The 27,986-nt window shown below is 39.7% G+C and overlaps 1 protein-coding gene across 1 annotated transcript in view; it reads left to right on the forward strand.

Moving 5' to 3' along the window:
- Nucleotides 1-27,067, forward strand: part of TMEM71 (transmembrane protein 71) — a 50,187-nt gene extending 23,120 nt beyond the window's left edge. Inside the window, exons 6-10 of the mRNA XM_069465596.1 lie at nt 3,544-3,619; nt 9,463-9,524; nt 9,626-9,686; nt 16,726-16,928; nt 26,793-27,067. Coding sequence (XP_069321697.1) covers nt 3,544-3,619; nt 9,463-9,524; nt 9,626-9,686; nt 16,726-16,928; nt 26,793-27,067 — 677 coding nt within the window. The remainder of the gene's footprint in view (nt 1-3,543; nt 3,620-9,462; nt 9,525-9,625; nt 9,687-16,725; nt 16,929-26,792) is intronic.
- Nucleotides 27,068-27,986: the final 919 nt, after the last annotated feature.

Consider the following 27,986-nt stretch of genomic DNA (forward strand, 5'->3'; position numbering starts at 1 on the left):
ATGTAGCATTTATTCATACTTTTGACTGCTTGAAAATAGATATTTTATAATTCTGGTTTATGTGTGTTCCCAACCCTTGGCCATTGTTATCGTCACTTATGACAGATACTCATATTTTATCTGAAAGAAATTTCAATACATTTTTAGTATGCTTTCTTATTTTCCGGCAGTTAATGCTATGCCCCTGGCAAGGAGAAGTCAGAAGATATAAAGGTATTGGTATTTCCTGTGAGGAGTAAATCTGGAATGCGTTCAACAAGCATGGCCCGTAATCTCTAGCTTGCTGACATTAGGTTAATCGTGTTTGGACGTGATGTTGCATCAGGTCGAAGTTCTGTCATCAGCTTGTCATCATCCAAGATTCAAAGCCCATCTCCCCACTCGTTAGCTATAACTCAAAAGCAGTTTACCAAACTCTCTCAAACTTAACATTTTCATCTCTACATGGAGATCTTCTGTCTTGTAATGACAAAAATAACTCATGTAAAGCACTTAGCCTACTGTGTCATGTTACATGAATGCTCAGTAAATGTGAAGCTGTTATTACATAAGATTGAGGTTAAATGGAAAAATAATCTCCTCTATTTATTTGCTTTCACAACATCATGAATATTCATTTCACTCGCCATCACTCTTCTACTCCCAAAGACCAATATGCTCTGTATCTTTTTTTCCCCAGTATAGCTACTAGATAAATATTAAAGGTTGTTTTTTGTTTTGTTATGTTTTTAGTTTCCTTTCCAGGTGTTGGGATGACACAGAAAGCAGATTTTATTGTTTAGATAGTTTCTGGGTTATCAACACCTATGATGGCTTGACAGCCACCTCCTCCAGGGAGCCCACCCTTCCTGGTGTTCTCTGGCTCTCAGGGCTTCTGTCTCTCACACCCACTGTCTGCACTGCTGTTGCATGTTTACCTCCATGTCTCTCCCATCAGGCCATGAGCTCCCTAAAAATGGGCACTATAGGGAAGTCATCTGTGAATTCCAAACTGCCACATAGGCACGGAGCAGATTATTGGTGGAACAGTTAATAAGTGTGCTATCTCTATTTTACAGATAAGAATACTGAAATGCAGACAGGTCAAGTAAGCCTTTGTACTCTTTGCAAAGAGTTTTGTAAGAAGACATACACACTCTTTGCTCTGTCTTGAATGTTTCTCCCACCTACCTGCTATACCTGGATGGCCCCTACTCTTCCTCAAGGCCCAAATTAAACAGCACCACCTCCGTGGCAGCTCTGTCCTCTTCTGGCTGGTGGAGGCAGTACTTTACTTATCATGACTCCTTTGCACTCTTTACGTACCTCTGTTGAAACTATTTCTTTCACTCTTCCTCACTAGGCTCTGAAGTCCTGAGTGGACAAGCTCTCCCTCTTTGGTTCAGTCCTTCACATGTAGGTTTTGTGTGTGTATTCTTCTGTTCCAGGTGATGTTTCAGGTGCTAAGCATATGGGCATGTATAACATCATCTATATCAGTCAGGACTTTGTGAGTTCCAATGGATGGAAACTCATCTCAAAGTGGATTAATCAATAGCCAAATTTATTGACTCATATTAGTGAAAATTCCAGGTATAGAGTTCAGAGTCATGTCAGTCTCTTTTGTTGCCTTTTGTCTTATGTGTCATGTTGCTTTTTAAAAGGCTATATCTCCATGGTGGGTTCTGGTGGCTCTGTGCCTAAACCTTTCAGCCTTTCCAGTTTCCAGTTGAGCAGAAAGAGATTGTATCTGTCTAGACTTACAATAAGAGGCCCAGAATTGAGATTCATTAGCTCTGGCAGTGCCCCATTGATATCGACAAACCTTTGTCAATAAGTATGTGAAACTCCAAAAGGCTTGGAAGGAATCAAATGTTGGGAGGAAAATCAGAGAAATCAATCACTCCACCTAAACCATGAACAAAGAGAAGGGAGAGAGGTGATTCCCCAAGGAATATATGGGCATTGCCACCAGAGAACAAGAAATAGATAGCTGTTTCCAACAAGCTTACTGTCTAGTAGGGGAATATAGAGAAACACAACAGAAATTTTAACAGTGTGAAAAGAGAGCTAATGAAGACAGGAGCAAGGTACAATGACAGCACAAGGGAGGAGCAGCAAAGAGCTATGGAGGAGCTGGAGGAATCACGGTAGGCTTCCCGAAGGAGGTTACACTTGAGCTGAGCCCAACAGGTCATAAATAAATGGCTACTGAAGGAAGGAATCAGCAAATAACTCATCCAAAATCACACAACTCATATCTTTGTAGAACTCAAATTTAAACCCATTCATCCTTCACTATCCAAGTCTAGTGCTCTTTGCAATTTTTCAAGCTGGATTTGTTTCTATGAGGAAATGTTTTCCAAATTCCACATGAAATTGAGAGAGGCTAAGAATAGACACATAGTTTAGAAGGGTTGTTGAATGTTCAGTTGAACTCACAATAACACACTTAGTTCACAGTGTACATGAAATACTGTACATTTGCAGTCACATAATTTACTACGGCAATGTTTTGAATTGCCAATCTTCGGTATTCCAACCGCATTGTGGGCTAAATAGGTTTTGTTTGCTGACTCAATCCTCATTCATAGCATAAATAGCAAAAATAAATGCATTCATAGCATAAAGTCATTCCAAGTTTTAAAGAACTGTTGCAAAATTGAGCTTTTGAAGCATTTGGCAAAAATTAAGTTGAGGTCCGTTTATACTCTTCTTTAGGTCTTTATGTGGTAATCCTTAAGCCAGCTCTGATTTCTTTGAGGTAATTAGAGCCAATACTCAGGTTCATTATTGGTTTAACTCTTACTTTTATACTTGCTGGAGGATTTGGCGTTTCTACTGTAGCTTGACAGCACGGAAATATTTTACTGATTGCAAAGAGTTTTGCAAAGAGGAATATTTCATAATATATGTTCTCTTTTTTGGTCCTTAGAGACTTCCGGTATGCAAAGTTGCAATTGTCCATCCTTGCCCCACTTCAGACAAAACATTATGTTCCGTCTAGATGTGGTTTTTAAATCTTGGCTCTCACACCTCCTAGCTGTGTGACCTTAGACAATTTCATCATTTCTCTCAGTCTTGGTCTATTTCAGTTGCAAAACGAAGAAAATGGTATCTGCCTCACAGCATTGCTGTGCTGATTAAACGAACTCATGTATGAAAGCTCTTTGCGAATTATAAGGCACTCTACAAATTTTAGACATCATTGTCACTGTTATCATCTTCATCAGAGTTAGATTTCTGACATTAGCATAAACCCTACAAAGCTTTTCCCCCAACCCTAAAGCAAAAGGCAAGCCCCAAACTGTATAAATAGCATAGTCTTTTATTTTATAGTGGTAGAAGAAATCGATAGAAATTGAGGAAATTTTCTGATGAATGACCCTGTATAACATTAGGTGATATTATTTTTGTTATTTACGCCAAATTGCTTAAATTGAAGTACATTTGACAACTACTTTTTTTGGTGTGTAGAAGGTAAGTTTTAGTATTACTTTGTTATTCCAAGATTATTTAACCAGCAATGATTTCTAATTCATTTATTTTTGCCTCTTCTATTAGAAACCAGTTTGTTGCGAGAGCTCCCTTTTCAGGCAATCCTGCTTGCTGTGTGCTTAATCATTTTTGCATGTGCAAGGTAATTCAGATTTTGTTTTCATGCAGTGGGATTTCATACTTACCAAAGTTGTAATTGGTTGATGACTTCCTGGCATATTTCCACAGAAATTTTTAGGTAGCTATGTTGTGAAGATTGGTTCATTTGTCTGTTCATGATAAGCACCCCTTTATCTCACATCAACCTCCTCCTATCTTCTCACAAAGCATACAAAAGCCAGTGCATTTTGCTTAAAATTGGATTTTACCATGTATCATCCTTTGAGTAAGGCTTCAGTGACTCCTGTTATAGGTACAGTCTAAGCACACCGTCTGGAGTTCAAGGGCACTTGGAGTCCCTGCTGAGACTCCACCTTTCCCGCTATATTTGCATATCCTAACGTAAAGTGTCTCTTCATGCCTTATGATGCTTATGCTTATGATAAGCATGTTTCTGCCTTCCCCTCTGTCCTCATGTCCTTCTTCTGCCTTCTTGTCCTTTCCTTGCCCAAGTCTCCAGGGCAGTGATGATACTCCTTGGTGCTAAGCCCACTCGTGCCTCAGGGCCTTTGCACTTGCTGCTTACGGAGCCTCATACAAGCCATCTGCAGATAGCCTCAAAACATGTGACCCCACTTCTTGCTGAAATCTGTTCAAATGTCACACCATCAGAGAGCCCTTTCCTGACAACTCTTTGTAAATAGCACACCACTCTTTGTCACACATACCTTGCTTTTCCTTTTTTCAGAGCACTTATCACCCCTAACCTGTTATCTGTTTGCTTGTTTAAACATCAGAGATCTAGCTCTCCCTTCAAGGATGTGAACTACCTGAGAGCAGAGACATTGTGTGTGTCCCTCACTGCTCTATCCTCAGTGCTGGGGTTCATTGATACTTGTTGCATCAATGAAACAAGGCTAAGTAGTTCAGTCCGGAGGTCTTTATGGTTCTGGAACTCTCACCAGCAAGCGCTACCTGCCTGAATCCCACCTTCTGAGGGTCAAATACCTCAGCACCACTTGGAGGTGTTGCTTTTTTAGATACAAAGTCCTAGATCCTATCTCTTGAGATATTAATTTAGATCTAGTGAGAATCGGTGCTTCAAAATAGCTTCCCAGATAATTATGGGGTTTGAAAAGCATTTTTAGATCACAATGGGACCAAAAGAACAAAAGGGGGGAGGTCCTATGGTTAAAAATAAATTTGCAAAATTCTGCATTCTATATTCCAAGTTGGACGATCATAATGTGCGTTAGTATAATAGAGGCTCAGCGAAAGAGCGTAGTGAAGAAAATGGTCAGCTTTATTTCACTTAGTGTTTTCCAAACCTCCAAGTTGATCGTGGACCCCTCTCTTTTATTTCACACAACAATTAATGAAATGTTCCCCAGGTTAGTTTTTGTAAATACTCCCCTTATGCAGTGGAGCTTAACTCTCCATCCCTTGAGTGTGAGCTGCATTTAGAAACTTTCTTCCAAAGAGTGTGGAAACAGAGGGAAATAGGTAAACTCACAGTGGAGAAACTGAGCAAATACTACCTCAGTGAGCAGGTCAGCATCAGCAGTAATGCTGATTGTATTACCCTGGATGTAACAAGGTGAGTATTGCACTTCACCTTTGTGGTCTTCTAAACCTCAGTCCAACCATGGGGAAAACAGCAGAAAAACCCACATGGAGGGGCATTCAATACATTATCTGATTAAAATTCTTCAAAACTGTCCGGATCATCAAAGCCAAGGTGAGGCTGACAAACTGTCACAGCCTAGAGGACCCTAAGGAGACAGGATGACTAACTGTAATGTGGTGGCCTGGGTGGGATCCTGGAACAGAAAAAGGAAAAAACTGAAAAATCCAAAGGAAATACAGAACTGAGATAACAGTAATGCACCAATGTTGTTTCCTTAATGGTGACAAATGTCCCACAGTAATTATAAGGTGCTGGTAGTGGAGGAAGCTGGCTGAGGCCCACATGAGAACCCTCTGCACCATATTTTGCAATTTCTCTGCGTATCTAAATTACTCTAAATAAAAAGGTTATTTAGGTAAAAAAGATTATAAAAGCATGGAATTTTCTCACAGATATGTCAGTGACAGGTGACAGACACGAGGGTCTGTATGATTGCACACAGAGGTTGTGTATCCCTTACCTGAAATGGTGGGGACCAGAAATGTTTGGGATTTTGGATTTTTTTTGAATTTTAGAATATTTACATATACATGATTTTATGTTTATGGGGACAGGACCCAAGTCTAAACACAAAATTCATTTATGTTTTACATGTACCTTATACGCTTAGCCTGAAGGTGATCTTACACAACATTTTAAATAATTCTATGCACCCGTCACATGAAGTCAAGTGTGGAACTTTCCACTTGTGGCATCATGTTGGCACTCAAAGAGTTTTAAATTTTGGAGCATTTCAGATTTTCAGATTAGGGATGCTCCAAGAAAAGGCAAAACTGATCAGTTATTATAGGTATAAGAATAGTGGTTAATTATAGGGGTATAGACTGGAAGAAACAACAAAGGAACAATATAGGGTTCTGGAAATATGCTATATCTTGATATGGCAATTATGGGGGTTTATGTAAAAAAATCAAAATCAGTATGTGTACTTTATATACTTTATTGTACATATGTTAGAGCTCAATTTAGAAAAAGAATTTTAAAGCTGCACATAAAGAGATGTCTAAAAGGATATTCATCAGATTTTAGTAATTACTGCTTATGGATGGTGGGATTTCTTTATCATATTTTCCTTTCTCTTCTTTATTTATTTGTAATATCTTTCAATGATTCATATTTTGAAAATAAAAACACAAGAATGGAAGAATAGGCACCACATGTACTCGCCATCAAATTGGCACTAACTGATCGACACTATGGTGCTCACACGGTAGTAACATTCTTCAGGGATTGGGGGTTGGGGGTTGGTAAACTCATAACTAATGGACCCGGTGAGCATTGTAAGGGGGAAAGGGCACACCTCAAATCATGGTTTGGGTGTGGCAAAGTCATAACATGTAACCAAAATGTTTATACCCCCACAATATCCTGAAATAAAAAAAAAAAAAAAAGAGTTGGTCAGTAGAGATAGGATCCTGATGGCCAACTAGACACAGGTAGTGTGTGCCTCCTCCATGGAGAGGAAGCAGATTCTCACATTTCGAATAGATTATCCAGGAGAGAAGGCTGGGATTCACCAGGGAAGCAATGGGAAGCACCAAAAGTGGGTCAGGAGAAGAAGAAGTAATTTCTGGGCTCATTTAGGCTTCTGGCAAAATTCAGTTCCATGTGATTGTGGGACTGTGGTTGCCGTTTTCTTGCTGTCTGTCATCCAAGAGTAGTTCTAAGCTTCCAGAGGCCACTGCATTTCTTGGCTCATGGCCCCCTCCAAAGCTAAGAATGACAGGTCAAGTTCCTCTCAATGATTTGAATCTCATAGTTTTCTTTCCTGCTTCCCACCAATCATAAACTTCATGAGATTACTTTCTACCTTTTAGTCTTCTTTTTTTCTAAATACATTTATTTTTAACATATTATAACCAAATGTTAACTGAATATAGATTCTAATAAAAAGAGCCCATAAGACCTAAAAAACAAAGAAAAGAAAGGAAAAACAATAAAGTCCTTTTGGGAAGCATCTTTTTTTAAAAAAGTAATCTGCCTTGTGGAGAAAATCACCCTTCAGATCAGCAAAAATCCAAATATTTGATATCACACTTTTTTTGGCAAGGTTGTAAAGTAGCAGACATGTTCCTTCATTGCTGGTAAAATTTTTAAAAATTTATAATTAAGGTCCCTAGCTATGGAGATTTGACAATTTCTACTAAATTTAAAATTGCATGTCCTTTTTGACCTGGCCATACCCTTTCTAGGAATTCATCTTGCACATACACTAGCACATTTGTGAAATGACATGTAGAAGGTATTTGATGCATTTTAAATATTTTCAAAAAATTATTTTTTAAAAGTATACTTTTTAGTGGTTCTTAGTATATTCACAAAGCTGTGCAACTATCACCACTATAATTCCATAACAATTTCATCACTGAAAAAAGAAACCCCATACCCATTAGTACTTACTCTCCATTCCCTCTCATCACTCAACAGAAAACTCTGAAAACCACTAATCTACTTTCTGTCATACAGATTTGTCTATTCTGGATAGTTCATGTAAATGGAAGCGTACAACATGTGGTCTTTTGTGTCTAGTTTCAATCACTTAGCATGAAAAGATGGTCAACATCATTAGCCTCTGGAGAAATGCAAATCAAAACTACAGTGAGAAAGGAACAATATAAGATGCTGGAAATATGCTATATTCACACCACCCCACTAGGACAGCTCTAACCAAAAATATAGACAACAACAAGTATTGTTAAGGATGAAGAGAATTTGGATCCCTCATAAATTGTTGGTGGGAATGTAAAATGGTGCAGTCCTTTTGGGAAGCATTTCAGTAGTTCCTAAAAATGTTAAACAGAGAGTTACCATATGCCCCAAAATTCCATTCCTAGGTATTTACCCAAGAGAAATGAAAGCGTATGTTCACACAAAAGCTTGTACAACCGTGTTCACAGCAGCATTATTCATAACGGTCTGATAGTGGGAACAATGGTTAACCGATGAATGAATAAATAAAATAGCAAAAATATGGTCTATCTATACAATGGAATATTATTCAGCCATAAAAATGAAGTACTGATACACGCTATAATGTGGATGAACCTTGAAAACATCGTGGATATACCACAGTTTGTTTATACGTTCACCTGTTGAAGGACATTTTGGTTGTTTCCAGTTTTTGAAAATTTTGGGCAAGTCTTCCATGAAGAATCACATGCAGGTTTTTGTATAGACATAACATTTCAACTCAGTTGGGTAAATACCAGGGAATTGCAATTGCTGGGTTGTATGGTAAGTTTATGTTTAACTTTGTAAGGAAGTGCCAAACTATCTTCCAAAATGCACAATTTTCACTCCTACCAGCAACAAATGAGAGTTCCTGTTGCTCTCATCCTCCCTAGCATTTGGGATTGTCAGCTTTTTGGGTTTTAGCCATTCTAATGGGTGTGTAATCGTATCTCACTATTTTAGTTTGCATTACTCTAATGATGAATAATGTTGAACATATGTTTTTTACACTTATTCGCCATCTGTATATCTTCTTTGGTGAAGTATCTGTCTGTTCAGATCTTTTGCTCATTTTTTAAGTAGGTTGCTTATTTTCTTATTGTTGAGTTTTAAGAGTTCTTTTTCTATTCTGGATAGAAGTTCTTTATCAGGTATGTGATTTGAAAATATCTCACAGACTATACCTTGTTTTCTCATTCTCTTGGCAGTGTCTTTCACAGTGAAAATTAAAAAAAAATTTTGATAAGGCCCAATTAATCAATTTTTTCTTTCATGGATTGTGCATTTGGTGCTATATTTTAAAACCCACTGCCAAACACAAAGGCATGTAGACTTTTCTCCTATGTTTTCTTCTAGAAGTTTTATACTTTCATGGTTTACATTTTGGTCTATGACCTATTTTGAGTTATGTTTTGTATAAGATATGATATATATGTGCAGATTCATCCTTTTGCATATGAATATCTGTTCCAATACCATTTGTTAAAAAACCTTTCCTTTCTCCTTTGAACTGCTCCTGTACCTCTGTTAAAAATCAGTTTACTATGTCTGGGTGGGTCTATTTCTGGGCTACGTATTCTCCTCCATTTATCTGTATGTCTGTTATTTTGTCAATACCATACTACTTTCATTACTGCAGTTTTATAATAAACCTTGAAATCATAAGTCTATAGTAAGTCTAAAAGAACATCGCATGGGTTAGAAATGCATCATTAGTATGCTAAACTTGAGCAATCCTGTTGTTTCAGATGGTTTATGGAAGGAATATTAGCCAGCGTCTTCATATGCTCATTGTTGATAACTATAGCTTGTAAGTAACTGTTCCCAAAAATATTGCTATGATTCCTGTATTTTGTTCCAATTTTGGCCATTTTAAAATAATTTTTAAATATTTTCTTTTTCTCACCTAAGATGCTATGAAATCATTGTTTCTCAGCCTTGCCAGCTATTTGAAAGTCACCACATGTGTTTGGTAAGTGTTACCTATGTTATCATCATTGTCTGGACAAGGATGACCATAATCTGATATCTGAGAATGGTTTCTGCTGCATAATAGATGGCAATGACTACATACAGGAAATGTCCTGATCATTCATCCTAAAGACTACTTTCTGTTACTGCTAAAATCTAATAGTATTATCATGCTGCATCCTAAATTCTTATATCAAAATAGATAGAACTAATTTTTAAGGCAGCAGGACTTAGAAAAGAAGTGTCCTTTCGAATCATTTTAAATGGGCTTTTATAGATTCATAGTACGGCATTTCATAAATACCTCATATTAAGAAGATCTTTATGGTATAGTTTCCCAAATAGCTGGCAAACTGCCAATGAAATGATCTCAGTTACAAACTGTGATTTCTCTGCCCTGTCTTACTCATTTTATGATCCCTCTGGGTGCCGAGTGCCATGGTTCAGCATATTTCAAAGGGTTATTGAGGTCTGGGTGAGATGCTCACAGAATTTCAAACAGTCTGCAAGGCACCATCCTCTTGCAAGATGAACTGTGTTAGTTACCTTCACTTCAATATGGCTTCCAGGGGCAAACTCCCTTGTCTTGGAAATCGAGGTCTATAATTCACTATGATACTCTTGATACTATGTTTCCCTGTTTATGAAATCTTTGTGTTAATTCTGAAATCACAACAGGGTTTAGTGAAGATTTATTTTGTTTAGGACTCTAGTCAATATTGACTTACACTTCGAGTGATGTTTCCTGTAATTTCTACATATTCCAGCTTTCTGGTGATGGGCATTGATATAGCTAAGTATTGTTTAACCTGATATTTAGAATATTGGATCTTGGGGTAATCTCAGAAATACTTATTCTTTGACCTTTGAAATTAATGACATGCATTTAAAACTCTTCTAAGATACCAACTTCCCTCCCTCCAGACACAGGATGCTCCCTAGGTCTGTACAGAGGCTTACAGACATATTTTATGCAACATTACTACAGGTTTGCATGTGTGCTTAGCTTCATGGGCTGTGATAATATACTAGTCAGGACTGGGCTAATAATGTAAAAAAAAATTCCATCCAAAGAGCCATTTTGTTACCTAGCTTTCAGAAATGAAAACATTATTATGGTTTGTCAGGTAATGTGAATTACATAAATTCCTTCTCTCTGGGTTTTAAGATGGGCATATACAATTAATCAGAAATACAACCAGAGCAATCAGGCAAGAGAAAGAAATAAAGGGCATCCAAATAGGAAAGAGGAGGTCACTTTTTGCTGACAATATGATCTCATATCTAGAAAACCCCAAAGACTCCATCAAGAGAGTAGAGTTGATAAACAAATTCAGCAGTCTCAGGTTACAAAATCAATGTGCACAAATCAGTAGGATTCTTATACGCCTGTAACAGTCAAGCTGAGAGTCAAATCAAAAACTCAGTACCATTCACAATAGCCACAAAAAAATAAAATACCTAGGAATATACTTAACCAAGGAGGTGAAAGACCTCTACAAAGAGAACTATGAAACACCGAGGAAAGAAATCATAGATGACACAAACAGATGGAAAAACATATCATGCTCATAAATTGGTAAAATCAACATTGTTAAAATGTCCATACTACCCAAAGTGATTTACATATTGAATGCAATCCTCATCAAAATACCAACGTCATATTTCACATATCTAGAAAAAATAATTCTATGCTTCATAGAAAAGGGCCTGAATAGCCAAAGCAATAAGCCAAAAGAACAAATCTGGAGGCATCACATTACCAGACTTCAAACTATACTACAAGGCTATAGTAATCAAAACAGCATAGTATTGGCACAAAAGTAGAGACATAGACCACTGGAACAGAGCAGACAACTCATATATAAAACCATTCACATACAGCCAACTGATCTTTGACAAAGCAGACAACAATATACACTGGGGAAAAAAAGGCCTGTTCAATAAATGGTGCTGGGGGAATTGGATAGACACATGCAGAAGAATGCAACAAGATCCATATCTTTCTCCACTCACAAAAATTAATTCAAGATAGAAAAAAGACTTAAATGTAAGGCATGAAACCATAAGAATTCCAAAAGAAAATGTTGGAAAAACTCTTCTAGATATCGGGCTAGGCAAAGAGTTTTTGAAGAAGACCTCAATGGCAATCACAGCAACAACAAAAATAGATAAATGGGACTTGATTAAATTAAAAAGCTTCTGCACAGCTAAGAAATAATCAACAAATCGAACAGACAACATTTAGAATGGGAGAAAATATTTGCAAGCTATACATCTGATCAGGGGCTAATAACCAGAATCTACAAAGAACTCAAGTAAATCAGCAAGAAAAAAACAAACAACCCCATTAAAAAGTGAGTAAGAGTAACCTACCATAGGTTAGACACCCTTGCTAGGTGCCAGGGTGGTAATGCCAAGGCATGTCAAGAGTCTCCTTAGAGCAACAGGTATGCAAAAGGCAAGGTGAAGTTGCAGTTTAATATGATAAATGCAAATACAGGGTTAGCACAGAGGCCAGGGAAACACCAGGAGAGAGGTTTCCCCAGACTAGGAGAGGTGGGGATTGTGGGCAGGAAGGGCTTCTTGGAAGAGCCTATATCTGACCTTCAGGGGTCATATCACATGTTGTTTTTTCAGCACCTTCCACTGTTCCAAGCTCATTGTTCTCTCCTAAATAAACACTCTCATCTACCACCTCATTTATGGAGGAAAATTCCTTCTTTGATTTTTTGTGTACATACTTTAACTTGTCCTTCTCTTGTTCCCACTCCATTTTTCCTGTTTTCTGCCCACCCAGTGTTATATACACACCCACACTTGCATTTAAGACCTGTGAGAACAAGGACAATTGACTTCATTTTTGTATCCACCTCAATGCCTTGAAAATAGTAGGTGCTTCATACATATTCATTAAATTGAATATATTTGCTGCATCATTTCTTGAAGTACTTCCTTGATAGCCAGGAGCTCTGCCGTATATTAAAGATTTTGCAACATTCTCCCTCTTATATAAACATATCCAGAAGCTAATAAGCCAAAGATATGGTTATTCATCTCAAAAGTCAAGAATGACTCATGAGTCTCTAACAATCAGTGATGAGACTCTAAGGAAGTGGAGAGCAAGTGCTGACTTCAGTTCAGCAAACATTAATGCAGCAGCCTCCCCCACCCATCCTGTACTGTGCAAGGGTAAGGTTAGATCAGGTGCCTCTTTGACATTTCTTACCTCTCAAGTCATATCCCTTTTTATAACCTGATGCAATTCTTCTTCAACTGTCTTCCTTAAATTTGAAGTCTGTGAGCATAGGGACTATCCAATCTTGTTCACTGTCACCCTGAGTGCCTCTTACAGATGAAAGTCACCACAAATATCCCGTGCTGCCAATAATGTTCTACCATCAGTAGTGCACACTTTGCACATGCATTGACTTCATAGTAACAAAATGGGTAACACCTGTTCTCTCTACTCTTAGATGGAGGAATGGATGTTCATATACTTGGTGAATGAATGAATAAACTTTGGAGAATAAGAATATGGAGAAAACCAACGTGTTACCCTAAAGACTGTTATCCTTGGGGTGGTATAGAGGGAAAGAGAAAACGATATGAAATGGTAGTTAACTAAGTACCAGACGGTGCTGAGAACTTACAACCTCTAGAGCATTTCAGATGAAGAAAGCGAGCACTAAGAACTGCTGGGGTAAAAACAAAAACAAAGTTACTCTAATTTGAGCCTCCACTTTTCCTAGTTGTGATGATTTGAGCCAGTTGTGTGTGCGTACGCATGTGCATGCAGTGATTAGACACTGCATTTCACGTGTATGTGGATGAATTATGCATTTCTTTTCTCCTTTCTCTAATCTAGGTTAGCTAAAATTTGACAACCATTTAGCAATGCCTCTGATGAATGCCTTCAAGCTGAATATCCAGAAATTGTCCGACTAGCAGTCCACTTGGAATCAACTGCTTCACTGGAAGGGAATGAGCAACTGGATAATTGAGAAAAAAAATTTAATTTGACTATGTGATTTAAAAAAAAAATCTCAATTTTCGCTCATAATTGTAATATTCTCATGAAAATAATATTAATTTGCCTTTCCTTTGCAAACACTAGCAGTTGAAAGGGAAAGGCCTAAGGAATGGGATAGATCAACTGGAGTACAAGTTCCTCTATTATTCCCTAAGGCAGTGGTTCTCAGATGTTAATTTTCATTAGAGAATTCTGCCAAAAACTTGCAACAGGGCAGATCCCTGGGCCTGCCCGCATGTACCCATCCCTTGCTGAACTGCTTTAATTGAACAATGAAATCAAGTTTGTGTAATCGATATCAACTCGAATATGATTAAATGCAGTTTGTACATAAAATATCATGTTGGAAAAGTTCATTATTTCCCCAAAAGTAGTGGCTCAATATCAGGTGCTGACAGTGGGTGATGATTGATAGAAAATAGGCAGAAAAGTGTCGTTTTCTGGAAGGTATATTCTTCTTTTGAACCATTTTCTTTACCAGGTTTTTACCCTTCTTGGGGCTCATGATTCCTTTCATTCAAATTGCAATTAAAATAAAGATGTAGTACAGGAAATGCTTTAAGGGCAAAATAAAGGCAAAACACCAGAGTGCTTTGAAATGCGTGAAAATGGTGCAGGTGTACTACTGAAGGGTTGTAGATGGTGCTCTTTTTCCATCCCTCTCACTCAGCGTTGTTCACAAAGCAAACACAGCCTGCAATTCAGATTTGCTCCATGTGGTATTCTCTGACTAGAAATTCTGTATGGAGAAAATTATCCTTGCTTAAAATGGTAATCCCAAAATATCACTTTTTATATCATTTGTATCTAGTGCCTTTGAGGTTGAAAGAAATTTTACTAATAAATAAATGGAGTCTTGGAGAAATTATATATATATAAGCAATCATGGAGGAAAGTCATTAATTGAACACTATTATTTTCCTGTTGCTGCCTTAACAAATCACCACAAACCAGGCGGCTTAAAACAACACAAAGTTATTCACAGTTCTAGAGGTCAGAAGTCTAATAGCAAGATGTCAACAGAATTGTTTTCCTTTTGGAGGCTTCAGGGAAGAATCCACTTTTTTGCCTTTTTCAGCTGCCAGTGGCTGCCTGTATTCCTTGGCTCGTGGCCCCTTCCTCTATTTTCAAAGCACACAACTCCAAGCCCTTACTTTTATCATCACATCCTCTCCTCTTCTGCAGGCAAATCTCCCCCTGCGTGCTTCTTTAATGGACACTTGAGATTACATCTAGGACCCACTCTGATAATCCGAGGTAATCTCCCCATCTAAAATCCTTGACTTAATCACTTGTGCAAAGCCTCTTTTGCCATAGAAGTAACATTTATAGTTTCCTGTGATTAGAACCTGGATATTTTCAGGGACCCTTAGTAAGCCTACCACAGTCATATTTGAAATAGGTTTGTACAGTGATTTAGTAGGTCTGGGATGTGTTCCATACATTTGCCTTTTTAATAAGAGATCAGAAGAAGGTGACCCTCAATCCACATCTATAAATGCTTTGAAGAGGGGTTTGTTGGAGAACTAAATGCACAGAGAGCCTTTCCTTTGGTCTCTATAAGGAGAGCTTCCATGGACAATTGCTATGTGTCCTGTGTCTGTGTTGCACACATTTTTCTACAGGGTCACTTGATTTAACTGTCTTTTAAAATAAGATGCTGAAATAATAATAATTAGTTATATGCTTATAATAATTTATTGTGTGCAAGGAACTTTTCTCCATCCTCTGGGAAGGGGAGAAGAGCTAGATATAGAGTTAATAATTGCTCATGCCTGCATGATGGAGCTTTCATGAGAATTCCTAAGCTATGGGGTTTGAAGAGCTTCCAGTTTGGTGAACACATTCGCATGCTGAGAGGGTGGTATACCCCAACTCCACAGGGCCAGAAGCCTTCCAGACCTCACTTCATCTGCATGATCATTTATATCCTTTATAATATCCCTTATCATAAAACTTGTAAATGTGAGTGAAGTGTTTCCTTGAATTCTGTGAGCCATCATAGCAAATTACCGAACCTGTGGAGGGAGCTGTAGCAAGCCTCAATTTGCTGCCGAGTCAGACAGAAGTGTGGGTAACTGGGTAACTGCTTGCGACTGGCATCAGAGGTGGAGGACAGTCTTGTGGAACTGAGCTCTTACCCCGTGGGATCTGTGCGAACTCCAGGTAGTTAGTGCCAAAATGCAACTAAATTGTAGGACACCTAGTAGGTATCTACAGAGAATTGGAAAATGGTTTGGTGTGGAAAATGCACACATTTGGTGTCAGAAGCATTATAAGTAGAGAAATACAATTTTCCTTTAGTATTTAAGATTCATTTAAAGCTTTGTGAAGAGGCATAATCCTGAGATAAAAAGAACATGGGCTTTGTGGAGACACAAAGCTAGCATTGAATCCTGCTCTCCACTTACTTGGTGACATTTGAGTCCTCAGTTGCTTTAACTATAAAACAGACACAAAAATTTCTACTTTACAGAGTTTCACTGAGAATTATTGATAATGTATTTTTTGGGAGATGGCTTTAACCTCCTCCCCATAAGCATAAACTTAGCAGCTTGAAACAGCAAATTTACTGTCTCACGGTTCTGTGAGTCAGCAGTCTGGACACAGCTTAGTTGCATCCTCTATGAGGCTGCAATGGAGGTCAGTCAGGACTGGGTTCTCATCATCTAAAAGCTCAACTGGGGAAGGATGCACTTCCAAGCACACGTGGTCGTTAGAATTCAGTTCTTGTGACCCAATGGCTAAGGCCTTCCCTAGTGGAGCCTTCATATGAGAGCCCATCCCTGGACAATGCCTTGTTTTGCAGCTTTGCAGAGTCCCCAGTTAAACTGTGGTCCCAACCCACAGAAACTGTGAGATAATAAATGTGTGTTCTAAGCTACTAGGCTGTGCTGATACTGTTACTCTAGAGTAGATACCGAACACAATATCCGTGAACCCTCTGCAAATTACCTCACGAAGTGTGCTGCTGTGAAAAATGGTTTTAGGACTTGTCCCCTGGCAGTGGCCTTCAGCCAGATGGCCACTCTGGAGCCCCACCACCTGGAGCAGCTATTATGACCTTGATCTTCTGCAGATCCCCCTGTGACAGACTGCTTACATACCTGCAGCCGGGAAGACTGTGCATCACTGGATGCCGTCACTCTGCCAACGACCAGCCTCGGAGGGTCCTATTTGTCTTTGCAGCCCTCTCAGCAGGCAACACGGGTATAAAGAAACTTGTCTGAAGGACACAAGAAATTCCCAATGATCTGGAATCTGTAACTTCGCTGAAGTTTATGGTAATAATCAGAATATGACAGTATGTGTGTATTTGATTCTACAGTTTCACTTATTAATTCATTCAGTAAATACATGTTTGGTCCAACCACATGCCAAGACCCAGTCTAGGCCCTGGAGATACAACAATGAAGAAAGATGAGATTCCAGCACTTATGAGACATCATGTTTATGTAGACTTCTTTAACTCTGTGAAATAGGCAAAGAAGCCATTAAAAAAAAAAAAAAACGCAAAAACTTTTATTGTTAAAATACCAAAAATACAGAAAATGATGTAAAACAAAAATGGAACTTAATACATTATTATAACGCAAATACCCTATCTTGGTCTGTTTTGTGTTGCTACAACAGAATACCATAGACAGGGTAATTTATAAGGAAAAGAAATGTATTTATCACATTTCTGGGGGCTGGGAAGTCCCATAACAAGTTGTCGGATCTGGCAAGGGCCTTCTTGCTGAATAATCCCACTATTGAAGGCAAGAGGGTGAGAGAGAGAGGAAGGCGGCTGAACTCATGCTTCTATCAGGAACCCACTCCTGTGAAAACTAACCCAATCCCATGATAACGGTACTAATCTATTCACGAGGTCAGAGCCCTCATGAACTAATCACCTCTTAAAGACCCCACCTCTCAACACTGTTGCCTTGGGGATTAAATTTCCAAAGCACGAACTTGGGGGAACACATTCAAACCAAAAAAGCGTGTCTTTTTTAAGAACAAACATTAAAATAGAAAGACAAAATCTTGCTGGCTATACCAGGAGCCCTCCAGGTGCCCCTCCCAACTCTCCCACTCTCAGAATAACCACTCTCCTGATTTTATGATAATCACCTCTGTACCTTGCTTTGTAAATTTTGTTTTACCAGTGTACATTCGTAAATACTATAGTATAGCTCTGCCTGTTTTTGTTTGTTTGTTTAATATGTCTTTGGGGTCTCTTTCAATGAATAGGTTCTTCCTCCAACGTCCATCCCTCCCTGACTTTTCAAGTTTGTTTCTTGTGAAAACTGGATCATTTGTCTTGCAGAGTTTACTCCATCAGAATTTTGCTGATTGCATTCCTGTGGTAAAGTTTAATGTTTCCCTCAGTCTTCTGTATTTCCTGCCAACTGCTGGTAGATTATAGAGGCTTAATCATTTTTAGTGTTGAGCTTTATGAGGAATAACTGCTTCATGGGTGGTGTCATGGTCTTTGGACATAATATCTTTTTGTGTTGTCAGCAGCTATTTCTGCTCAATGCTTAGATTTTTAATTTATTAGGGGTTAAATAATGGTGATATTCCAATTTCATCATGTCATCATTTATTTGTTTGTACAGAGAAATATCTGCCATATGATTAAAAATAAATAAATGGGACCTGAACAAATTAAAAAGCTTCTGCACAGCCAAAGAAACAGTCACGAGAGTAAACAGACAACCTACAGAATGGGAAAAAATTTTCGCATACGCACATCAGATAAAGGACTGATAACAAGAATCTATTTAGAAGTCAGGAAAATCAGTAAGAAAAAAATGGAACAACCCTATCAAAAAGTGGGCAATGGACATGAATAGAAATTTTTCAAAAGAAGATATAAAAATGGCTAACAAACATATGAAAAAGTGTTCAACATCTCTAATCATCAGGGAAATGCAAATCAAAACCACAATGACGGCCGGGCGCGGTGGCTCACGCCTGTAATCCTAGCACTCTGGGAGGCCGAGGCGGGTGGATTGCTCAAGGTCAGGAGTTCGAGACCAGCCTGAGCGAGACCTCGTCTCTACTAAAAATAGAAAGACATTATATGGACACCTAAAAATCTATATAGAAAAAATTAGCCGGGCATAGTGGCGCATGCCTGTAGTCCCAGCTACTCGGGAGGCTGAGGCAGTAGGATCGCTTAAGCCCAGGAGTTTGAGGTTGCTGTGAGCTAAGCTGACGCCACGGCACTCACTCTAGCCTGGGCAACAAAGTGAGACTCTGTCTCAACAAAAAAAAAAAAAAAAAAACCACAATGAGATATCACTTAACTCCAGTGAGAATGGCCTTTATCAAAAAGTCCCCAAACAATACATGTTGGTGTGGATGCGGAGAGACAGGTACACTCATACACTGCTGGTGGGACTGTAAACTAGTGCAACCCCTGTGGAAAGCAATGTGGAGATACCTTAAACAGATTCAAGTAGACCTACCATTCGATCCAGCAATCCCATTATTGGGCATCTACCCAGAAGAACAAAAGTCATTCTAGAAAAAAGACACCTGCACCCGCATGTTTATAGCAGCACAATTCACAATTGCAAAGATGTGGAAACAACTCAAATGCCCATCAATTCATGAATGGATTAGCAAAATGTGGTATATATATACCATGGATTATTACTCGGCTATTAGAAATAATGGCGATATGGCATCTCTTTGGTTCACCTGGAGAGAGTTGGAACCCATTCTATTAAGTGAAGTATCCCAAGAATGGAAAAATAAGCATCACATGTACTCACCAGCAAACTGGTTTCCCTGAGTGCACATTTGGGAATAACAGCAATTGGGTATCGGACAGAGGTAGGGGCTGGGGGGAAGGGATGGGTGTATACCTACTTGATGAGTGCAATGCGCACTGCCTGGGGAATGGACCCACTTGAAGCTCAGACTTGGGGGGATGGGGAGACATGGGGAATATATATAACCTGAACTTTTGTACCCCCATAATGAGCTGAAAAAAAAATATTAAAAAAAAAAGAAAAAGAAGGATGAGATTATCCTTTATTTACGAATTTTCAAAGCAAGGAGTTAGTTTATTCTTTCAAAGCTGGCCAAGATGCTATGTATCATCATCATTCTATATATATGAAGAAACTATGTTTCATATACAGATTTGCTCAGAAATCATACCTTCCAGCTCCCAAACTCTATGTACTTTGTATCTCACCAAGATGATGAAAAGATTGGGAAAGTAAGTTAAGTGTTGAAAAAATGCACAGAGAGTAACTCAACTTTTAAAATTCAACCTGCATTTATTTTTAACAGCGTATCACCTATATAAACTGAGCCAGGTACAGATGTACTAATATTTGGTGCTTGCCCTCAAGAAACTTGATCTCTAATAGGGGGAACAAAGCGTCACCTAAAGCGAGAAGGGTGAGAACCACAAGACCAGTACTGATGGGAGGTGCTGAAGGAGGACAGAGGTTTCCCACTCACCCACTGTCATGGTCAGCACGGGCTGCTAGAATAAAGTACTGTAGTTTTCTTGGCTTAAGTAATGCACATTTATTTCTCACAGTTCTGAAGGCTGGGAAGTTCAAGATCAAAGCGCTGACTGGTTCAGTGTCTGGTGAGGACCATTTTCCTGGTTTGCAGATGGCAGTCTTCTGGTTGTATCTTCACATATTGGAGAGAGAGATCCAGTGTCTCCTCCTCTTTTTATAAAGATGTGAACCCATTCATGGGCCCCACCTTCCCGGCCTAATCATTTCCCAAAGCCTCACCTCCAAATGCTGTCACACTGGGGATTAGGGCTTCAACACAGGAATTTGGGGAGGGGACACATTCAGTACATAATACTCACAAAAAATGTTCACCCAGTACATGGTAGAGATTCAATATTTGCTGAACTGAACATCACAGTTTTGATTTACAGGTCTTGTAAAGACTTTCATTAGAGATATTATTGTGTTGTTCTAGAAAGTACAAATAATTTATACTTGTAGCTCATTCATCCATCCATAATTCTGTCAATCATCATAATTATTGATCACCTGATAATTACCTGGTACTTGCTAGGAACCAGGAATTTTTTTAAATGAAGGGAATAATACAATCGTATTCTCAAGGAGCAGATGTCATGGCAGACTGAGAACTGGCTGAGCATGTAATTGCAAGTGTCAAATATACTTAGGAGCCAAAAAAATGCGTTTCCTTGAAAACATTTACTAAGTCAGAATTTTCAGTAATTTAGATGAATTCTTTTTCTGGGTTTACAGGAATTGTGGTATTGTATTCTCTTCTTGAGAACAGAAGGAGATGAGGCATGAAAGAAAAAGAAAAGTATCAAAAGCAGGGAGAGGGGAAGAGAAAATAGAAGAAATGAGCACAGTGGCAATAAGTGAACAGTAACAGGAAATACAGTCATTGGGGAACTTACCTGTCTGTACGCAGTCCTGCCCTGTGAATTTCACATTGCAAGTTCTATTAAACTGCATCACAACCCTTCTAGGCAGGTGTGATGGTTAATTTTAGATGTCAGCTTGGATATACTCTGGTGCCCAATTATTTAGTTAAACACTAGATGTTGCTGTGAAGGTTTTTTTTGTAGATGTGATTAACGTTTACAAACAGTTGATGTTAAATAAAACAGGTTACCCCCCATAATGTGGGTGGGCCTCATCCAATCAGTTGAAAGCCATAAGAGCAAACATTGAGGTTGAACAAAGAAAAATGAATTCTGCCTCCAGACTACAACATAAACATTTTGCTTGAGTTTCCAGCCTGTGGACTCAAATCTATAACATCATCTCTTGCCTGAATCTCCAGGCTGCCAGATTGCTCTACTGATTTTGGACTTGGCAGCCCCCACATTGTGTAAGTCAATTCCTTAAAATCTCTCTCTCTCTACCCCTCCCTCTCTCTATATATACTGTATTAGTCAAGGTTCTCCAGAGAAACAGAACCAATAGGATATATGATATGATGTAGATATATGTATATTATACATGTAATATACATAAAGCATATATTTGTAATACATTATATTAGAACCTATGGGATATATGATATATTATAAATGTATCATACATATTCTACTGGGTCTGTGTCTCTGCAGAATCATGACTAATATAGCAGGTATGATAATTGCCATTTTGTATATCTAATAATAGATAACCTTACAGAGGTTTAATAACTTTCCCAAGGGGGTAAGTGGGAGATTCAGGCTTCAAAGCCTGGTCTGTCTAACCCACAGGCCTTGCTTTCCCACTATTGATTGCTCCTGAGGTTACATGAGAGGGGCCTGGTGCTGTGAAGATAAAATGCTGCACAAGTCACTCTTGCCAGAAATGGTTAACTCAGGAGAACGTTTTCCATGAGGCAAAAGATTACATAAAAATGGCCATCTTTCGGAGACGATGGTGCCCTTTACCTTTTGTCTTGTATCTCAAGGTTCTCAAATCAAGTTTCTTGGAGATTTGGCATGAACAAGATGCAAAATAAGAGAGGAATCTTCTCACATTGTCCGGCCTGCTTTAGGATCTCTGCTTGTAGAGGCTTATGTAGCTACAGCAGCTCATAAAGAGAGCTGCCGTTTGATGGAGCATCTACTACATGCCAGAGGCTTTATCTTCCTTGCCTGCAGTCCTCACCATAGTCTGACTGAGGGCTAGTCTTGGTTTGGGTCAGCTGCTGCAATAGGCAAACCCACATAATATCTGAGGGGACCAGATAGCCCTCCTTCATCTGTAACCGTGCCGTTGGCTTGCCTGGTGTGCCCTCTCATAACAGATTCAGACTGGGGAGTGTCATGTCTCTTTCCTTACAGGGCTGGTCACATGACCCCGCTTTTGTAAGGCAGTGGGGAAAGTAGGTAAGCACATGGATCTCTGGAGAGCTTTAGCAGCTCTTCCACACCCACCCCCATTTTAAAGATGAGGCAGGCAATCTCAGCAAGGATGCATAGCTTGCCCTAAATCATACAACTCAAAAAAGGTGGAGCTGGGCTTTTCACCCCAGGTGTCTAAGGCCACTTCCGCCCTGCCTCTACACCTCCGCTGCAATGATTCTCCAAGCAGATATCTACTGTAGTTACTGCAAAACAGCTCAGATGCAAAATGATCTGCCTGTGCTGCAGGGGGTGCCAACCACCACCCCCAGAAGGAATCCCAATATTGCTCACATGATGCAGCAGACACAGACACCTGCCAACTTGGCATACTTTGTATCAATGCCACATTTCCCTACCAGGCCTTGATGAAGGTCTGATCATGCATTTTTTTTAAAAAATCTATCCCACTGTGCTGACTATATCCCCTCCATCTGTCCCATGCTGGGTGAAATCTGCTACAGCTGCAAGCTACACCTGCTAGAGAGCCAGACTGGCTACCTTGGGAGTGGGGGGCAATTTAGCAGGTGGATGCTAAAAGCTGGCAACCATTTTACAAAAATTTTCTCATCTTTTTGTAGCCATAAATGAAATTTTAAGAAAAGAAAAGAAAATGCAAAGGAAAAACAAAGCCTGGTGTATCAGGACTTGCATTTTCAATGCAAAATGACATTGTTCATTTGCATTGTGGAGAGAGCAGACATCTCCATCCTCCAGCCCAATCCAAATTGAAACAGCATACCTTTGTGTGGGTGAAGCTCATGTTCAGGCTGCAAATGATCTGCTGTGGGGGAGATAGCTGAAACTCAGTGCCAGCAATTCCATTTTATTTTTTTTCTTCCTTTTTTTTCAGTAAAAGAAAAAAAATCAAGAACCACATTCTAGAGCCTTCCCCCTTCCCCGTCTTCCTTGTTTCTTCTCCTCCTGTTTGTTCTCCTCCTTTGAACACAAGCATAACAGTGCGGCATGATACTCCAGCTCTGGGGTCAGACTGGACCTGCGGCTAGGCTGTGACCCAGCTGCTTAACTGCTGCGTCACTTTGGATAAGCTATTTCACCTTTCTAAGCCTTAATTGCCTGATCTTCAAAATGAGATAAATATATTACTTAATTCATAGCATTTTTATGAGAATGAAATGAGTCCATACAAGCAAAGTGCTTAACACTTAACAGAGTACTATATTCATAGTAAGCTCTTCCAAAGTGGGAGCTGCCATTGTTATTATTATTATTATTATTACTATTTTTATCATTGTAGTAGTGGTGATAAAAGTCGTAGTTACTATTCATGACTTCCGGGGACACTGGGAATTTTTCATTTACTGGGTGAGATGGTAGAAGGGAGAAACTAGCTGTGGGCTGAGGTTTGGCCAAGGCTGTGTTAATCTAGCTGAATATATACTTCTTTCAATATTTAACATAAGGCAGAGTGGTATAAAGGCAAAAACATGGATTTTTTGAAGTCAGACAGACCTATAGACACAGACACAGATATAGACATAGACATAGACATAGACATAGACTTCTGGCTGTTCTGCCATTTCTATCTTTGTGATATTGAACCTACCACCTAACTTCTTTAAACCTTATTTTTCTCATCTATAAAACAAGCATGGTTTCATATCTTGTGGCCTTCTCTGAAGTGCTAGCTACAGTATGGAGGCATCATAGAACTTTATTGTCATAGAGAAGACCAAATAAGAGAAAGTGAGCATATATAGAGGCATGGGAAAGGATTGACTTTAAGAGTAACTTCTTTAATTCAATTTCCTTTATTTTGAAAGTGACTCATCATTTTATTTGCTCAAAAAGAGAAAATTCAAATAAGCAAAGAGAAAGAATTACCCATCATGCCTCAACTCAAGAACAGTCACTGCCAACATCTTGGTGTTCATCCAGGAAAAGGGTCTTGGTTGTGAGGTTGATGAGATTTGAAAGCAGGCCGCCTAGAGAGAAGAACTTTGGGCATAGGAGCATCCACCATCTGGGGTCAATCATGTGGCCATTGCCCTGTTGGAAGTGGGGGGCTCTAGCAGATGACAGGCCCAGCCCCCTGCTAGGATTTATTGCAAGGGAAGTGCCATCAGCTGTCACACTGTGCCAGTGTCATCCTACTCCCCACCCCCAACACGGGGGCAAGATGGACACACAATGAAAGTTAGTTTTAAATACACTTTATCACACAGGAAGCAGGAAACAAACAAAAATCAAGTGCATTCAGTATACCTCCCTCCCTCCTTTCCTTCCTTTCCTCTTTCAGCTGCTGTGTTATTAGTTTTGTGGTCCCTGGAGCTCAGGGGCTCACTGACTTAAGAGCAAGGTAGTCAAAGAGGTGACATCAGTGTGACAGGCAATAAGAAGGAGGCGACTCGAGGTGGCCATTTTCGCCTGTGCCTGGATAACCGAGAGGCAGGCAGAGAGGCTTCCCAGGCATCCCCTTTACCTCCCTGCACAGAACTGAGCCTACTGGTCTAGGTCCAGTGTCTGTCTTTCCTCACCACTACAAGCTCCAGGAGAGCAGAGACCACTACAGTCATGCCTGTCACTCTATCTCCAGTGCCCCTGGGGAGGTGCTCAGTAAATGTTGACCAGATGGATGCCACTGAAAAAAATACATGAGCGGGGTGGTGTTTGTAGTGAACAGCTGTTTTCTTATTCTGTATTCTAATGCTATAGTTTGAATGTTTGTCCCCTCCAAAACTCATGTTGAAATTTAATTGCCATTTTAACAGTATGAAGAGGTGGGATGCTTAAAAGGGGATTAGGCCTTGAGGACTCCACTCTTGGGGTGGAATTGGTGCTATAATAAAAGGGCAAGTTGGGCCCCTCTTGCTTTTTCTCACCCTTCCACCTTCCTCCACGGATGTCAGAGCAAGAAAGTCCTCAAAAGATCCCAGCCCCTCGATCCTGGACTTCTCAGCTTTCAGAATTGGAAACCTATAACTTACACGGTCTATAGTGTTCTGTCTAGCAGCACAAAGCAGACAATGACACTCAATGTCCCTTCCTCCCCTATTCTGGTGCCTACAACATCCCTTTCTTTGGGTAATTACCCCTCCCTCAGTCCCTGGGTTTTAGTGGGGCTACTCATCTTGAACTCAGATCTCAAGCCCTGGGAACAATGGAGGCATGAGACACAAGCTGGACCAGTCAGATTCTCTTTCCCCCAGGGACAGAAGGTGCTGGGAGGAAGGCTGTGAGTAAGCCCAGGGATTGAGCGCAGCCTCACTCCTACCGCTGGCTTCCCCAAAGCCTGGTTGTCCGGGTCTTTCGGGGAATCTTTGAGGAACCTCAGTGCTTTTCCAATAGGTTGCTCCTTTTAATTTAATTTAGTCAGAACACTGAATTTATCTTGCTTGCTATAAAAAAGAAAAAAAAATACAAGGACTGCCCAGAAAGTATCCAGCCTTTGTTAATATAATGAGAATAGTTACATGACTGTATACTTTCTGGGCAGCCCTTGTATGTATATATACCTAGTATATTCCTCTTTCTTTAACAATTTTCATTGAGATGAAATTCACATAACATAGCACTAACCACTCAAAAATGTACAATTCAATGGCATATAGCACAGTTACAGTGTTGTACACCATTACCTCTCTCCAGCTCCAAAATGTCATCACCTGAAAAGAACACCCTGTACCCATTAGCAGCACTCTCCATTCCTTCCTTCTCTGGCCCCTGGCAACCACTAGTCTGCTTTCTGTCTCTGTGGATTGACCTATTCTGGGTATTTCATATCATTGGAATCATACAATATGTGACCTTCCGTGTCTGGTTTCTTTCCCTCTACACAATGTTTTTAAGGTTCATCCACACCCTAGCATGTACCAGCACTTCATTCCTTTTTATGGCTGAAGGACATTCCACTGTAGGGATAAACCACATCTTATTTATTCTTTCATTCGCTGATGGACACATGGGCTGTTTCTACCTTTTGGCTATTGTGAATAGTTCTGAAATGCTCTTGAAGAAGTATGAGTTTGGCAGGTAAAGAAAACAAAAAAGGACATTTAAAGGAAAGGGAACAGCTTATTCCGGGGCAGAGAAATTTTCCTACCTGGACTCCACTCTTACCACTTTCTTCCAGGCTGCAGTCCGGTCTCTGCACAGCAACTAGAATGATCTTCCTAAAGTGCACATCAGGTCTCTTCACTTCCCTGCTAAGTACACTCCAACCCTCTACATTGCCTCTTGCTCACTGTGTTAAGGCCACGACGCTGCCCTCCTTTCTGTTCCTACAGTGCGCCAAGCTCAGCTCCACCTCAGGGCATTTGCACCTGCGGGACACCCTGGTGGAAACACTCTTCTCCCTGAACTTGTCAAGGCCAGCTTCCTCTTACCGTGCAAACGCTACCTCCACAGAGAGGCTGTTTCTACCACCTTAGGGGCATTCACCGTCACCACCCCTGTCATTCAACTATCTCATTATCAGAAATTACCCTTCTTGTTCGCTTGCAGTGTGATTTTTGTTAGTTTGATTTAGTTTTTGCTTTTGGTTTCTCTCTGCTCTTCCCTCTTTTCTTCACCAGAACAGAAGCCCCAACAAATAAGTCCCCCTAATGCCCAGAATAGTGCCTGGCATATAGAAAATACTCAATAAACAATTTTTTATGAGCCCATGGCTGGCATGGCCCACGGGAGAACTGGCAGGGAATATGTGGTGTCTAGTGCAGAAAAAGAGAGCTTCAGGGGCACAGGTGTGGTGCAAATATCAACAGTGTCCAGATTTTCCAAGATGCCCTCATTATACCAGGCTCATCCTAATTTAGCTTTAGAAATTCTCTGGTGTGATTATTTTATAGCAGGGGTGCCCAACCTGTGGTGAATTGTGTAATTATTTCATTATATATTACAATGTAATACTGATAGAAATAAAGTGCACAATAAATGTAGTGCACTTGAATCATCCGCTTGAATCATCCTGAAACCACCCCCACCCCCATCCAGTCTGTGGAAAAATTGTCTTCCATGAAAACAGTCCCCGGTGCCAAAAATGTTGGGGACCGCTGTTTTATAGCACTGTAGGGAACTGAATACTTGCTTACTATTTCTGTCTCAAAGTCAGCATAAAAACCCTCAGAAAGTTGTTCCTAAGAGGCAGCTTTGCAACGGGGAGGCAGCACCATTGCTGGGAAGAGTCAGAAGACCTGTGTTCTCCTTCAGTGCTGTGTGGTTTTGGGCAAATCCCCTAACTTCTCTGAAGTTCAGGTTTCTCATGCACATTGTATTGTGCTGTGAGGTTGGCAGAGATTATTACTCTCATTTGACAGTTGAGTATCCAAGAGGGTAAGTTTCTTGCCCAAGGTCACTTTTTCAACAATTGGAGGAGCCAAGATCTAAGGCCAGGACACTTTCTGCTTGCACTTCCTTGCCTTTTTGTGTTAAATAATTATAAACTATAA

This window comes from Eulemur rufifrons, chromosome 3 (assembly GCF_041146395.1).
Source record: "Eulemur rufifrons isolate Redbay chromosome 3, OSU_ERuf_1, whole genome shotgun sequence".
NCBI lineage: Eukaryota > Metazoa > Chordata > Mammalia > Primates > Lemuridae > Eulemur > Eulemur rufifrons.